The sequence below is a fragment of the Aulostomus chinensis genome, chromosome 8 (assembly GCF_037954235.1).
Source record: "Aulostomus chinensis isolate RoL2024-O1b breed Wild chromosome 8, RoL_Achi_v1.0, whole genome shotgun sequence".
NCBI classification, from domain to species: Eukaryota; Metazoa; Chordata; class Actinopteri; order Syngnathiformes; family Aulostomidae; genus Aulostomus; species Aulostomus chinensis.
Window position 1 is genome coordinate 17,301,350 of NC_141327.1, and position 13,327 is coordinate 17,314,676.

General features: G+C 42.3%; 1 protein-coding gene across 2 annotated transcripts in view; it reads left to right on the forward strand.

Moving 5' to 3' along the window:
* rbfox2 (RNA binding fox-1 homolog 2) overlaps nucleotides 1–13,327 on the forward strand; it is a 36,940-nt gene that overhangs the window by 14,838 nt on the left and 8,775 nt on the right. For both annotated transcript variants that reach the window (XM_086211338.1, XM_086211339.1), the window contains 4 exons: nucleotides 7,978–8,181; nucleotides 9,225–9,392; nucleotides 9,827–9,880; nucleotides 10,019–10,111. In XM_086211338.1, coding sequence (XP_086067464.1) covers nucleotides 7,978–8,181; nucleotides 9,225–9,392; nucleotides 9,827–9,880; nucleotides 10,019–10,111 — 519 coding nt within the window. The remainder of the gene's footprint in view (nucleotides 1–7,977; nucleotides 8,182–9,224; nucleotides 9,393–9,826; nucleotides 9,881–10,018; nucleotides 10,112–13,327) is intronic.

Consider the following 13,327-nt stretch of genomic DNA (forward strand, 5'->3'; position numbering starts at 1 on the left):
AATGATACATAAATGGAGACAAATTATGTCATCATCTTTTTGTGTTGGGGGTGTTTACCTTTCATAAAATGCTGCAGTGGAGCAGAACGGACCATTGATACAGCCAGAGGGGAGATGACAGTTAAAATCAGCAGTTGTGTGTGTGTGTGTGTGTGTGTGTGTGTGTGTGTGTGTGTGTGTGTGTGTGTGTGTGTTTTGTGTATCCCTGCGAACATATATGTGGAAGAGGAATGGTGTGTGAGGAAGGGGAAACAAACACCAGCCCATACAAGGAAATCGATGGGGGTGGATTGGGAGGGGCTTGTTTGACAAACAGGCATGTTACCCTATAAGGAGATGGGTAAAAGCGTTGGAGGAGGGGCCAGGCTACCACTGATATCGTGTTGCTATGAGGCAAATGAGCTTGATTGACACGCACGAGGGCGGGACGTATGTAAGGGTCCCGTCTGGATTTTATGAAGCGTAAAGAAGTGAAGCGCACACACAGCAGAGAGAGTGGGAGGAAAGGGAGAACAGTAGCAAGAGAGGGGGGAGGAGGAAGAGTGATGGAGGAGGAAGAGGAGGGGAGGGGGTTGATGTGGGATGGAATAATTAAACAAGAGGGTGTCTCCTGGCTCATCGGTATGCTGCAGACATGCCGTAAACATTTCTCCAGCTGTTTGCAGCTTGAGTGCGGAGTCAAAAGCCAAAACCTGAAGTCAACTCAACTTCCAGAGTTAATATGATTATTGAGCCAAAGCTGCTGCCGTCAAATGTGTTGAATTAGGTTTTACATTATCGGTCCAATCCTGAAATGTCATTACTCATGTGAAATGACCCTTTGCTGTCCTAGTTAGCTGTTAGCCACGCCGTCCTCCTCCTGTAGCGTAGTGAGACTCCTGCAGACTAACACATTTTATAACATGCCTCCTCAGACACACTTGCTGCTGCTAACTGACCCGAAAGTAAGCCAGCTACAGCTACCGCTCTGAGTCACTGGCTTCGCCTGGCCAACGCATACACTTACACAACCCTTAATGCCTAACGCCCCGATGCCAGGGGAGCGTATGCACAAACACACACCCTGATATGCACCCAACATGTACACAAACAAAGCGCAAACCTGAGTGCTGACACAAATGCACAGCTTACAGTTTGTCTACAGGGCAGCACTTCTCCTCAAATTGACCACAAATGCCCTCCCTCTCCATCTTTGTGTGCCTCCCTTTATCCTGCCATCCGTGCACATTTATTCAGTAGATGCTTTTACCCTGATGTGAATCACAAAGGCTGCTCGCAGTCTGAAATAAAAAAAAAAGGCCCATAACTTGATGGGTTGAGGGAGGAAAAAAAAAGCTGCACTATTTTTATAGATACTGGGCTGTTGACATTGTGTATCAGGTAAAAGAGAAGGCTGTTGAGATGCGGCTAAAATAATTCTTTTCTGAAAAGGCCAATTGTCGAACAAAAATACAAGGTTGTTTTTGGCTTGCATCGCCGCTTCTATTTTGGTCTGGCTAGAGGAACAGCAACAGCCGGGGTTGTCCAATCTCCTCCGAATCTTTAGTCTGTGTATGAGCAACAACATTTAGGAGGATATATTGGGATTCACAGGGATATGATCGGTTGTATATAAATTGAAGGGATCATAAACAGTGATGCAGCCTAGGAATCAAAGGATGAAGTCCTAAGTGTGCAGTATTAAAAGTCCCTGTCGTTCCGAGTTGCATCACAAGTTGTCAAGTTTGAGTCATCTGTAGTTGAGTGAGTTGTCATGAGTCATCAATGCAGAGTAGGAGGGTGGTTTCACTGACAAATTAGACAAAAGACTTGCCTTCCAATGATTTGTAGTCAATGTGAGTTTCTGTTTAAGTAAACTTTCCCAAGTTTTTCTCAGATTTTTAAATTTTTTTCTAAATTGATCCAGTTCCAGGGCTATTGTTTCGGTGAAGGCGTTCAAATCGACAGAACGATGAGGTCAGCTGTGAAGCCTGCGTTTACAGCCCCGCTCGGTTGCTCTCTGAGGCTGTAGCATATTAGACCGTCAAAGAAGTGGAGGTAGCCTCCTAGCCTGAAAAGTGGATAAGGTTCATTTTGAATGTTTAGGAGTCTAAGAAATTTACCCAAATTCTCAGTTGATTTGTTACCTGATTAAAGATTTCCCTAAAGGAGTTTATGTATCAGTTGCTAGTTGTCTTCAATGCAGCGTGATGCTCATTGCATACATTAAAAAAATATCTAAAGGAAATAGATGATACATCAGGGTGTGGTGTAGGACCTGGCTACTTGGTGAGCTGTCGGTGTGTCACCCTCAACCACTTCTCCTCAGCAACTGCCCCTCCTTTCGTCCAAATATGGTCACATCTGTTTGTAAAAAAAAAAAACAGGATGGCACCATTAATATTAAAGGTGTCAGTCAACCAGTAGCCTGTGTCCCACTGGCTACATCTTATGTGAGGTCGGGATGCACCGTATTTGATTTTTTTTTAATATGTCTGAGAAGTGTTAAGTCAAATCCTTTTAATTTCACAAATCAATCGACATGTTGCTCTCTTTCAGTGTCTCCATATGCGGACTCATCACCTGCTGATGTCACGATGCGAATGAATGCAGGTGCTGGCCGCTATCGCCGACGTGTACACAAAATACAAGCACAGCATACAAAAACACACACGTATACGCACAAGGAAAACAGCAATTATTAGAAGTCACCTGCATATCCATCATCTCTAAGGATATTAGGCATATCAGATATATTAGCTATAGATTCACGTGTTTCCATTTTATTCAACTCAGGAAAAACAAAACAACCTGTCAGGTCCAATTGAGGGACATCAGGAAGCGATGAGTCAATATCGCCCCGACGAAGATCTATCTTGGATAGAAATATTGTCTGATGTGCATAAAGTTACTTTTGGAACACCCGTAGATGCAGACATAAAATACAAGCTTAAATTCATATAATCATTCATGGTGCAATACAAGAAAATTAGATCAAATCAGGTTATGTAGAAGTTAAGTGGATTATTATGATGATTTAGGTCAACAATTAGTATAATCAGAGACAACACTGATGGGATGTCATTAGTTGTGCACGTCAAGGGTCCTGTTCCAAAAGAATTGCCTGAAATGACATTTCGCTCCGATGATGTCACTAGATAAAGAGTGAAAGGGTCGCGAAAGTTGAGGTGCGTGTGTGTCAATTTTCATGAAATCCATATGAACTCGTCCATACCCAGGGATGGGTGCAACACAAGGAAATGCAGAGTCGAGGAAATGTGCTAGTTGAGACTGAGAGACCGCAGACGTTTATAGAGGCGTGGATGAGCAAAAATACAGATAAACAGTGTTACAGTTAGAGTTGTGGCGCTGTATTGTGAGTGATTGTAGGTGGCTTTGGAGTTCTTAATTCAAAGCCTCAAACAAAAATTGGCCGTCCTAACCTTTTGGTATGTTTGTGATGGAAGAGTTAACGTGTTGTATTGCATCCAAGTAAAATTACAGCAAAACAAATGTGCAAAGAATTAAAAGCTCTGAGTGATGACATCAAAAATGAATACTTGAGGATATTAAATTTACCAGAAGGAGTGAATTAATAAGATCTGAAGAAAATGTAAGTCTGTATCAATGTGTGACTTTTTTAAATGTTCCTTTCTGATAAAAAATATTGCCGTGGTTAGCCCTCATGTGATGTCAATCGCAGCTTCTGACCTTGTGGTTGCTATGTGACAACAACATGTATTCATAACCGCTGTGAAAAATGCAGACATCACGTTTATGCAATCAATTCCACCTTCGACCACAGTGTGGGTTGTAATGACGGATAGGCGCTGTTGTTTTTAATAGAAACAAGAAGATGTCGGCCGAAGCATTGTTTCGATAAAATTACTAAATAAATCCATGGTGTAGATTAATAGGCCACATCACTCTCGGTTTACGGCAATTCTCTGTGGCCGTGTGCAGTTTCATACAGGCTCAGCCACCCGTCAAAGAGATAAGTGGACTCTTCTGATGGACGGGGATTTCTTCACTAGTTTCTTCTAGTAATATAGTTGACTTGAGTAGTAGACATGGCCTTTGATGCTGCTGGTGTATTGTCCCTTTTCTATCATTCTTCTTTTTACAACTCAACTCAAGCCAAGTGATCTGCTTTCCCTTTCTACCAGAATACAGGAGGAGGTCGAGTTTCTTTGTTCCTGTGTGTGTGTCATCCAGGTTAGCTTTTACCTGGTGACCTAGACTGACACCAAGCCCCTGCTATCACTTCCACTCCCTCAAAATGCTGCTAATCTGGAATGAGCTGATGCACGGTCATCAAGGGTATCATTTGCATATTATGTATCTTTTCTCCAGCAGCTAAAAGCTATCTGAATATGGGTGTGATGGAGTTGTAGCCCGTTTTAAAAGTGGTGTTACAAAGGCCGTTTTTTGGGGTTTTTTTGGACAAAAAAAGGATTCTGCACACATTGACCATTTTTCTAGTGTATTCTTAAGCTTGTGCTTTAAGCAGCATGTATCACAGAAACTGAAAGAAACAGATTAAAAGTTAGAATGAAAGGAGGCAGTTTTCATATTTCATTGTTATGTAATCATCATTTCTAACAGTCTGAAAGTTCTGGGAAATGATGGGTCTGATAACCTACGGTGTTAGAGTTATGCTGCTTCATGAAATTAAGGCAGGACAAGCAGGCGAGGATGTGAGGGATGTTATCAATTAGCAAAATCTTAATTTGCCCGTGGACAAGATTGGAAGAGGTTCATACAGCTGCAGCGTTTAAATGAGCGGACACAGCTGCTATCTGAAAATGTGAATGAAGTTAAACTTGGACACTGTGGTCATTAATCTGGCGACTGTATTGCTCCAGTGCCAAGATCCAGAGAAGAAGGATTCAGCGGTTTTTGGGTCCGAAAAGAGGATGTGAGCAGTGAAGAAAATGGCAGCACGGTCTGTTAGCAGCCAGGCTGCAGTGTTTTTGATACAGGATAAAGATCTATTGACAGAATGTTGTCTGGGAGGGATGAAAGTGAGATTGCAGGATTGTTTACAACTAGCAGGGCAGAGCTCTTGTCAGCCGCTCCTCCCCCCTTTGCCCTTCCAGCACCAGCAGTATACTTGCTGTAGTAGGTCCTGACAGGTACAGCAGTCAAATGTACAACTATGGAAGGACGGTCGCTAATGTTGCTAACAGTTGGAAGGTTTATGCCACAGATTTCATGTCTTGCTGCAGACAGATTTGACGTTATGTTCGTTAAACACATTTTTTCCATCAAAGTTCTGGATTCTTCATTGTACCTTTTGGAAGCGTAATGACTTTCTCTGCATCTATTGTTATCATCATTGTTATTTTTATTACAACCTACAACTTAACCAACTTTTCACCTAAGTTAAGGTGAAAAATGATAACAGTACTCAAAATCCAGCATTAAAACAGTTCAGAAGATAAAATATTAAGTGGTTCAACGATAATACGCGATTCAAATTACGACTTTATGAAAGTGCCAAATTTATCAAGACAAAAGGAAATGCAAAAATAAAAACTTGCATTAAAATCAAGAGTCGTATCACACTCAATCTGTTTAGTAAAATCCAAATATCAGTTGGAACATTTTTGATTTTTTTTATTTGTGTATCAGTCAGCTCTGGCTAACTTATGGTGATTCCTCCAAACTCCACTCAGCTTAGACTTATTTTGTTCCTCTCTCATGCAATAGGAAAATATTTTAGCAACTCCAAAAATTAACCATAACATTCCAAACTCTTGACCCCATGACAAAATGTTGAATATGCAAACTTAATAAAATACAGTTGTATGTGGTCGGATCTACACGCTTTCGCTGAAGTCCAAAGCAGAGACACAAGTGTTCCGCTGCCCTCGTGTCACAGTATCCAGGTGATCCATGTTGCCCGCGTGCATCCCCCGGTTTGTCACTGAATTGAGGGTCTTGGCAACCGTGTCACAGGTGTATCACTGAGAAAGGTCAAAAGCTGGGAGACAGATGGCATGCACACAAACACACGCATGCACACGCACACACACACACAGAAACACACACCCTCCCACACGGTTTTAACACTCCCAAAGGGACAGAGCTCTATTGTGCAACTCAGATGGGCATCGCAGCAGCCTGTCACTCACACACACACACACACACACACACACACACACACACACACACACACACACTTAAAGTCAATATAGCCAAGCAGATGTAGAAGCATAGAGTCATTTGGGGATGAAAATAAAATGAATATTACTTTTACTAATGAATTATCATTATTAAAGCTCTTAGTGCCACATTAACTGTTATTACTACTATTAATACTAAGAACAATAATAGTGAATATGATCTTGATAATTGGATGTAGGAGGAAAAAAGAATGAGCACTTCCACTAGACTAGATAGTATTTCCTCTAAGAATATGGAGCTTTAATTATGTTAATCTACCTGATGGATGCATCTGAAACTTTTATGTGTGTAGTTTTTGCCAGTGTGGTTATGTTTTACTTGTCTGTGTCTTTATTAGAGGTGGTTGTTGCAGATTTAAAACTGTAAAATGATACGTTATCATAAATAATAGGATATTTCTTAATTTTTGTTTTATAAAGACGAACTCTTATCTTTGCAGCACCCATTCAAAAACAACAACCCAGAAGTAGCTTTGCCTTTACCATCACAAATATTGGGAATTAAGTTGGCCAAAATTTGAAATATCAGGAAAAATGCCAACACCTTTTTAAAAACTAAAACGACCACTAATCGATTTGCCAAAAACTAGAGGAAGACATAAGACAAAAATCTGCATCAATCAGTTACCTGAAAAACCTGAAGAGGAAACAAATCAAGATCAAATTTAATGATTTTTACTGAAATAATTGACATTTGTCCTTTCAGACTATCAGTTGACTTCAATGTGACTAAATAAAAAAGTAGATGAGAACGACTAAATATGAAAACTAACAAGGGCATATGACACAGAATTAAGGCTAAATAAGAGAATAGCTGCTGCCATTAACCTTCATCATTATTCAGAGGATTCATGTTCTCCCTCTCCTCCATAAAATGAAATAATGTTTAATAGTGCAAATATGCTTAGTGGCACCGTATTAGAAATGATTTATTCATGATGGATGACATGATGTATCTCAGCATCAGTGGATTTTCTGAACAGCAAGGACAAATACTAAATCCAGGACTTTCTTCTCTCTCTGACTGATGTGTTTATCTCCAAACTAAAACTCAAAGATGTTCTCCGTATCACAGTGTACCTTTGATCGGTCATCCAGTGCATTTGTTAGAATTATAAATAGCCCTCAAAGACATCGATGGTTGGTTTATCTTTTACAGCTCCAGATCAGACGCAGGCCATAGCTCCCCTATCAGTCATCACCTTCTACCCCTCCCGTCCCTGCTGTCTCCCTCCGCGCTCTGTTACCATGTAGGGTATCTGTGCCCCGCTGCCAACAGCAAGGAATGTGTGTTTATTATTATTGCCTGCATCGTGTTTGTGGGTGACTGTATTGTTCTCCTACGCGCTGGAGTGTCGGTAACTTACACGAGTATTTTCTGGGGTAATAATGTGCGCAAAGCATTTGGGCAGGTTTCCTCACTAACAGTTGGTCTTTGTGTGAGCGTTTAGGTGTGTGGGCGTCTGCATGTCAAAGGTGGTTTGTATGCAGAGGCGTTTGTGAGCGTGTGTGCAGGCGTTAGACACTCACCATTGTACAACACCGAGCATGGGGGCATCTGACCCTCAATAATAGATGTGGCTGCAGTGAATATTTAATGGGGGGGGGGGGGGGTGTGGATGCATGTGCACATTAACACACATACACAGGGAAATGGAGTTATAATATCCATGCCTGTGTGACTTTTCGAATGAGGCGCTTGGGAAAGTGGCCTCGGTGTGGTTGGGTGATGCTCTCAGTAAAAGATACTGTGGAATTTGGCCAGACGGCTACTCAGCTTTCACGACTTCCTCTCTCTGTCTCCCATCAGGGCTCTCAGGATAGTGCTGGTGGTCAGGAGGGACTCGTACCTCCCTTCTCCGCGTTCCCTCCACCTCCACCGCCACCCCCCCAGAACGGCCTTACCCTGGATTACGGGGGCAGTCTGTATGCAGCGGGAGCCGTCCAGGGCCCCGTTGAAGCCGGTGGAGCAGGGAACAGCGCCGCCAACGCTGCCAACAGCCTCAGTGCCCAAGTGAGCGCCAGCTTCTTCCTGTTTGCAGCCCACATCATGTCTTAACTTTAAGAGGGTGCAGAGAGATAAGTGGAGGAATATTCTGTATCATAGAATAATCTCATCTGATTCCAACTCAGTGGTCAGTTCCTCTGAAATTTATCCTATATATAGTTATTCTTATCTCAGTTTAGAATTTTACCAAACTGCTCAAGAAGCTCGCCATCAGAGTTGAATCTAGCTAATCTCTTTTAAGGCGCAGTGATAAAAACCCTCAATCATCTCATACCATCCATATATATTTTCTTGAAATGATGAATTCAAAGTTCTGTAAAATCCATTTAATCATCCTCAGTCATTATTTTTCCATTGAAACCAAGATTCATGTAGGCTATAGAAAATCTTAGGGGACATCTCCAAGCTAGAGGTCCACCAGTGTTGTGCGCTGATCGATGTCAGTTGTTCATGCTGGGGTTCCACAAGGAAACTTTCCCGCTTCCCAGTTGAGAGCATTCATGTAACTACAAGAATCAGTGAACGACCAGTCACCACAGATGTCCGCTCTATTACTGCACAGGAGGGGGGGGTGGGTGAAACTCCGGAATTGGATATTTCAGTAAGAATATTGACAGTAGATGACATTGTTTCAGCTAGCAAGAGGGCTAATGTTACTTGCCGCACACAGAATTTGATACCACAGTCATCCCCACTTTGGAAATGTTGAAACATTTCTTATCCTTCACCACAAATGCTGCCATGTCAAATAAACTTCTTAGAGCTTTTGAAACTTTATCAGAGTTAAAAAGGCTTTGAGTGAATTTTCCCACCTCACAGGTTGGAACTTTCCCAGTTACTCATGATCGCACTGTTAATCGTCTAACAGTTTTATCGTGACCAACTCCAGTCACGGCAGGCTGAAAACCTGAGTCAATCGACAAAAAAAAAAAAATAAAAAATCACGTTTGATGCTGTGTTTTGTGACATCTAGCCAGCTTTATGAGATGAACTGTAACATCTTTGATCTCCCTCCTCTTTGTCTCTCTCCTGCCTCTCTGTCCCAACAGTCTGATGGGTCCTCTCAGATTGATGGGCAGTCAGGAGTCGGCTCAGGAGGAGGAGGTGGTGGAGGGAGCATCGGGGATGATCCAGACGCTAAAGGGACACCCAAACGCCTCCACGTGTCCAACATCCCCTTCCGCTTCAGAGACCCTGACCTGCGGCAGATGTTTGGGGTATGGAGGCTGAATTATTGTTTCCCTGGTGCACAATCACGTAACAATGGATAAGCAGCGGAAAACAGCCGTGCACTCCTGACCTCAGTTTTCATTTTTTTATATTCAAACCAGCTCTAATTATCCACGATTGGCATTTCACTTGAATATGTCATATCTATTCTGCTGAAAGGTTTTTTTTTTTTTTTCCCCCTATTTGACATTTAAAACCAAAAGGTGGAATGTCATCTTGCTGTCAGGTGTAAAAGCTGGCCATGTGCAGGCCTGTTTTGTAAGAGGAATGTCTCAGAAATGTGGTGCAGAGGGCTGGAAGACATGCTGCAAGAAAAGACTGCCAGAGCTGGCTCATCATTGTGGTTGAACAGTGCTGCCTCCCTGTGGCAAGATTCAGTCCATGACTCACATCTTTTCTTCATCTTCTTTTTTTTTTGCAGCAATTTGGCAAAATCCTTGATGTGGAGATCATTTTCAATGAGAGGGGATCCAAGGTAAGAGAGCAGAACAGTTGGCGTTTTCAAAAATGGTGAAAAGAGTTCAGTGAAAGCTTAAAAGCCTCCTGTTCTTCTTCCATCCCTCCACCCCGCCTCCTCCTCCTCCTCCTCTTCCTCCCCCTCTTCTTCTCTTAGGGCTTTGGTTTTGTAACATTTGAGACGAGTGCAGATGCAGAGAGGGCCAGAGAGAAGCTTCACGGTACGCTGGTGGAAGGACGTAAAATTGAGGTAACTCACCCCCCTCGCCTGTTTTCTTTTTAAACGGTGACCATTTTCTCCTTTGTTTCCCCTCCATGTCCAACAATGAGAGTTTGTTCTGGTTGTTTCTACCCCAGAAAAGGTTACGGGACGGCTGTGTGTTCAATTCTAACCCCTCTGGCTTCACTATAGCATGGTGCAGTGGTGCCGTGCACACAGACGTTTCATGTTGACGGCACTTCCTGTCGATGTCTATGCTGGTGTTGTTCTTGTTGATGTCGTGGGGCTGTCCATTGCACCTTTTTTATCTCAAAGCTGTGTGGTTTGCAAAGCATGCTGGGTGGAGCGGCAACACAACAGGCATGGCCGGTGAGACGTCACTGCGACTGCGGTTGCTGACAATATCTGCTTCTGTCACAGCATGTAGGATCTTTGTTTTTACCTGCACCTTCTTCTTCTTTTTTTTTTACCACCATCATCACTTCTTCCATGATCATGACGAGTGGCCACTTTTGGTTTATGGTTGACTGGAAAGGTTTTTTCTGAAAAAAAAAATAGTGCTTGCTGGTGTCTGTTGAGGCTACTCTATGTTGCATGGATGGGTCATAAGGTCGGATGTTGTATTAATTTTACACAGGTGACAGTTTGGGATGTGTTAAGATGACTTCTGCATGACGGGGCATTTTCAAGGGGCAGTTTTTTGAGAATGAGACAGCCGTGAGAAGTGTGGTGTCATTTCTGATGCTTCAAAATTTCACACGCGTGAAATGGATGGTTTATTTTTATATATATATATATATATACATATATATATACATTTATATCAAAATATGTTTGCACACGCATACACACTTGCATCCACCACTCCTGATTTAAAACAAAGCAAAAAAAAAAAACAACAACAACACACCAGACCTCATGGAAGTGCATTTTGTTGTGACATCTGTTTTAATTTGTCAGCATGAGCTCGGATTTCAGTTGCAAATGGCCTTTGGAAGATGAAATGCACCGTGCTTTCGCCATTTGCTCTGGCTCTTGATTTTATATCACGCTTTGTTTAGATTTCTTTTTGTTTTTGTTCTTTTTTGTTTTTAATCACTTGCTACTAAAGCTCCTCTGCATGGTCTCGAATGCCCCGCTTTCTCTCTCTGTCCCTGTGCGTTGGTGTGCAGAACTTAAAAAAAAAAAAAATGGAGGGCAGAGAGAGAATGACCAAGTGAAGAGAATGCAACAGATAAATGTCGTTCCCTCTCCTCTCCTGTCCTTGTGTTTTTCTTGGGTTCCTCTCCATCTATCTCCACTCTCTCTCACCTGGCCAGTCTGTCTGTCCGTCTCTCCCAGTTTGTGTGTCCTTCATATGCATCTGCATTTGTGATCCTCCTCTGCTGTCCATCCCCTCTGCATATCTCTGTACTCGTCTCTGTCCTGTGATGTAGTCCGCTAGCACTGGAGAACATCGATTCTGAGAGATTATAATCAGTTAGTTTCCCTCCCCAGTTAGATTTCACATTTCTGTTTCCATTCCTTTTTTTTGTGTTAATAGTGGGTTTTAAACCTCTAAAGGCTAGATTGGTGTCAAATGGCTGATACATGTAGGTGACTGTTTACACGTGACCTGTGACATCACTTCCTTTTTACCACAGGGTGGGGGTTGCTTTTCATTACCTCGTTTTTTTTTTTGTTTTTTTTAATTTTATTTATGTTTTTTTTTTTTGGTTCATCATTTCTTTCTTACATATATTTTCTCTATTTCCCTGATGATTTTTGTATGTTGTTGTTGTCAGTCTCCACGGTAACTGCTCGCGTGTCCTCACGCCGTTTCCCTGGCAACGGTAAGTTGTGTACATATGGCATCATCTTTGAATGACCCCTCCCCCCACCCCATCCGTCCAAATGAAATAAAATGCACCCAACACCCAAATGACGGACTCCTCTACTGAAGGGAGCTTGATTGATTGATTGAAACTTGATTGGCTAATCCTGTAATTGATTGGGGAGGTGGTGAATGAAACGATTTCGAGATTAGCAATTGACCGCATGGCATTATAAAGGTCACTTGTATAACTGAATGTACTGCATCTACCTGCAAGTGCAACAACTATGACTACCACTTCTTATGCCTTCATTCCAATCACCTCTCTTAACTGCATTCAGCATTGACCTCCAGAGCTGTATCCTGCATGGTTTACTCTTCTTTCTCGTCATCTGTATGGCGTCATTTAGTACTATGTCATCTCTTTGTGTCGTGTGTCAGCCAGTAGCTGCATTTTTGCACCTTAGTGGGACAGCATGCTGAAGCATGAGTGCTATGATAGCTTTACCGGAGAGAGGATGATAGTTGTTGATATGGTGGTGTACCTGATCATCCCTTTCTGTACCACTTTTTAGACTGCAGACACTCGTAGAGGTACGGCTGTTTAGAATCAAACAACATGATCTATGTGGATGAAAAGTGCGTGCCTTAAAGAGGATGCAAGTTTATCTTACTTCAAATCAAATCTGCTCTGTCCATGACCAATATGTGCACTACGTGTGAGACAACTCTTAAAAGGCAATAAAATCATTTCTAGAGCAAAGAAAAGCAAACGTTTGTGCCACTGACTAGATACCAGCAGCTTCTCATTGTTTTGGTTTTCCTAAAAGAGGTGTCCTTGTTTTACTTCAGTTTGGTTCTGGATGGTGTGTTTTGGTGGTTGTGTGCTTCGAGGTCTCTCTGGTGTGCGACACTGATCTGGAATGCCTGGCAGTGTTTCACAACCATGGTTTGATTTTAAATTTTTGTTTTTGTTTTTGAGGAATGATATTTGCATCCCCCATCCTCTCTGTCTTTTATATCTCTCTCTGTATTCCTCATTTGATCATTTCTCTCTTGTTGCTCATGTACAGTTAGATCCAACGTAGGTGGAGATGTATATTGTGTGTGTGTGTGTGTGTGTGTGCGCGCGCGCGCGTGTGTATGTGTATAGCGCATCTTGTTGTCTTTAGATTTGCACATTTGGATGGATTGTTCACGCTCCCTGTCTCTCTTCTCTCTCTCTCTCCTCCACATCATGTATGTGTTCTGTGTCTTTTCATGTGGACTGGCTCCTCCTCCTGCATCCCTCTATATTTCTGTCTTTTCTCTGTCGTTCTCTCTCCCTCCCCTTCCTCTTTTTTCTGTATGATGTGTATTTGATTGGGAGGGCTGCCAACCTTTTTTGATTGCTCTCTTGCTGCCTCTGATGCTTGCTGATTGGCTAGTTTGGC